Below are 2010 nucleotides of genomic sequence, written 5' to 3' on the forward strand. Positions count from 1 at the left end.
ATCCACCTGTGCCCATGGCACCACCACCACTGTGGAAAGGGTACGGCAATAGCAGGAACCCACAAGTGTTGATGCATCCTTCCGAGCAGCCAGCCACAAGGTTAAGCTGGTGACTGCACTGTCCATAACCTTTAAAACCCACTTGCTCCTTTCCAAGCAGACAGCCCATGTTGACACTGCCTTAGCCCAGGCAGATGAGCCTCAGGCTGGTAGATGGTGCTGAGGGTTCCAGTTGTACAGCAGTCCAGCCGAGCAGCTCTGGCCTGGAAACTCCTAAGGCTCCAGCCGCCTTCTGATCTCATCAACAAGTTTTTCTCTTGGGATATCAACCTATAAAGCAAAGGGAGAGAAGGAGGTAGCAGCAGTGGACCCCCTCACTAGAGCGTGGTTTAATCTGGCCATAAGGACTTGCTATGACCAAAGCACTTTGTGACTTGTCTTTTGGAGCAGTCACCCAACAGGCACGTGCTGCAGCTCCCCAAAGGAACAACATCACTGAGAGAAAACCCAGAGCCTTCAGCAATCTCTAGATTTAGAAAGTGCTTTTGGAATCAGGTATAAAAAGCCATTCTTACCTCCTTTCTTGTTGCAACATCTCGCAGCTTGACGACTCCATCTGTCAGCTCTTGCTCCCCTACAATGGCAGCAAGGGGGATCCCCGTGTCCTCACAATACTGCAGCTGTTTCAGCAGTTTAGGATCCTTCTTGTACAGCATCTCTGCCTAGGACAGAGTGGAAAAGGTGAACCAGTAATGCAGAATTTGCTCTGATGGATCTTGGGAGCAAAACAGCCAGCACCAAAACCTGCAGCCTTTAGTGCTCTCAGCTGTTCTTCTTTGCCTCCTAGATCTCAGATGGAGAAGAATTTGAAGAGACACAACTAATGCAGTTGGTCTTGCTGTGCCTACAGCTCCCTTCAGGCTCTCCCTCCCTCACCCATACCAGTGCCAAGCCCATGTCCTTACTTTACCTTGATCCCTGCACCCCACAGCTCGGAGATGAGCTTCAGTCTTGCAGCAAGTAAATGTTTGTGAGGTGTAGCCACCAGCACTTGTGTCTCTGTTGTTCGAACCTTCTCCCCAGAAGCCTGCAGGGACAGACACTCGTGGCAGTGACTGGTTCCAAGGGACTCTACAGCTCCCAACAGCAGCTCATCTCACCTTATTTCAGACCCTGACTTAGCTCCCAAAAACAAGTAAAAGCCAACCATCACCATTCAGTGGATGTTACTAAGCAAGGCTGATCTTCCACAGCAAAAAGAGCACAGGTAAGACAGCCTGGACACATTTAATGAGTCCCCCAGAGAAGCTGTATCATGACACACTACTTAAATCATGTGCTGCTGTTCCTGTGGGATCTTGGTCTTCCTCCCTCCCTCCCAGATGGGACCTGGCCAGCTTTCCAATGTTGCCTTTTATTTTTCAGGCACAAACACATTGCCCCAGCTTCATCTGCTGTGAATCACAAGCTCAGAACTGAACACACAGAGATGAATTTGGAGCTCACTACAGAGTGCCACAGCTGCTACTGAATTCCTCACAATCCCCACGCCAGAAAACTTCACAGGCAAGAGACAAGAGGAAAGTGACTGTAGCACAAAGTTTGGAGCCAGGACCAGAGCTCAGGATTGTCTCTAATGCTTCCAGGGCATCTGCTATGAAATGCCCTCAGCAGCCCACACCTGCATTCTGCTGGGCCGCAGAACAGGGCTCTGTCTTCTGTGCATGGACACTGAGGCATGAGAGGAGCCACTGTCCCCTAAAATGCTTTCCCCTTGAAAACTGCTGAGTTGTAAAGCTCCACCATTAACAAGAGCTGGCTTCCTAGAGCCCTCTCCCAGGCACTGCTGCAGCACCAACCTTCATCCTCTGCTCCAGAATGGAGAAGATCCGCTCGATCCCAATGCTGACCCCCACGCAGGGCACCTTCCGTCCCTTGGGATCGAACATCCCCACCAGCCCGTCGTAGCGGCCGCCTCCAGCCACGCTCCCGACCCTCACGGGCACCTCC

General features: G+C 51.5%; 1 protein-coding gene across 1 annotated transcript in view; it reads right to left on the reverse strand.

Moving 5' to 3' along the window:
* Positions 1–273: 273 nt before the first annotated feature.
* Positions 274–2010, reverse strand: part of LOC104405255 (histidine--tRNA ligase, cytoplasmic-like) — a gene marked incomplete at its 5' end in the record, with an annotated part of 4327 nt that continues 2590 nt past the window's right edge. Inside the window, 4 exons of the mRNA XM_010013908.1 lie at positions 274–330; positions 576–722; positions 971–1087; positions 1860–2006. Coding sequence (XP_010012210.1) covers positions 274–330; positions 576–722; positions 971–1087; positions 1860–2006 — 468 coding nt within the window. The remainder of the gene's footprint in view (positions 331–575; positions 723–970; positions 1088–1859; positions 2007–2010) is intronic.

The sequence above is a fragment of the Nestor notabilis genome, unplaced genomic scaffold (assembly GCF_000696875.1).
Source record: "Nestor notabilis isolate BGI_N333 unplaced genomic scaffold, ASM69687v1 scaffold20014, whole genome shotgun sequence".
Lineage (NCBI taxonomy): Eukaryota > Metazoa > Chordata > Aves > Psittaciformes > Psittacidae > Nestor > Nestor notabilis.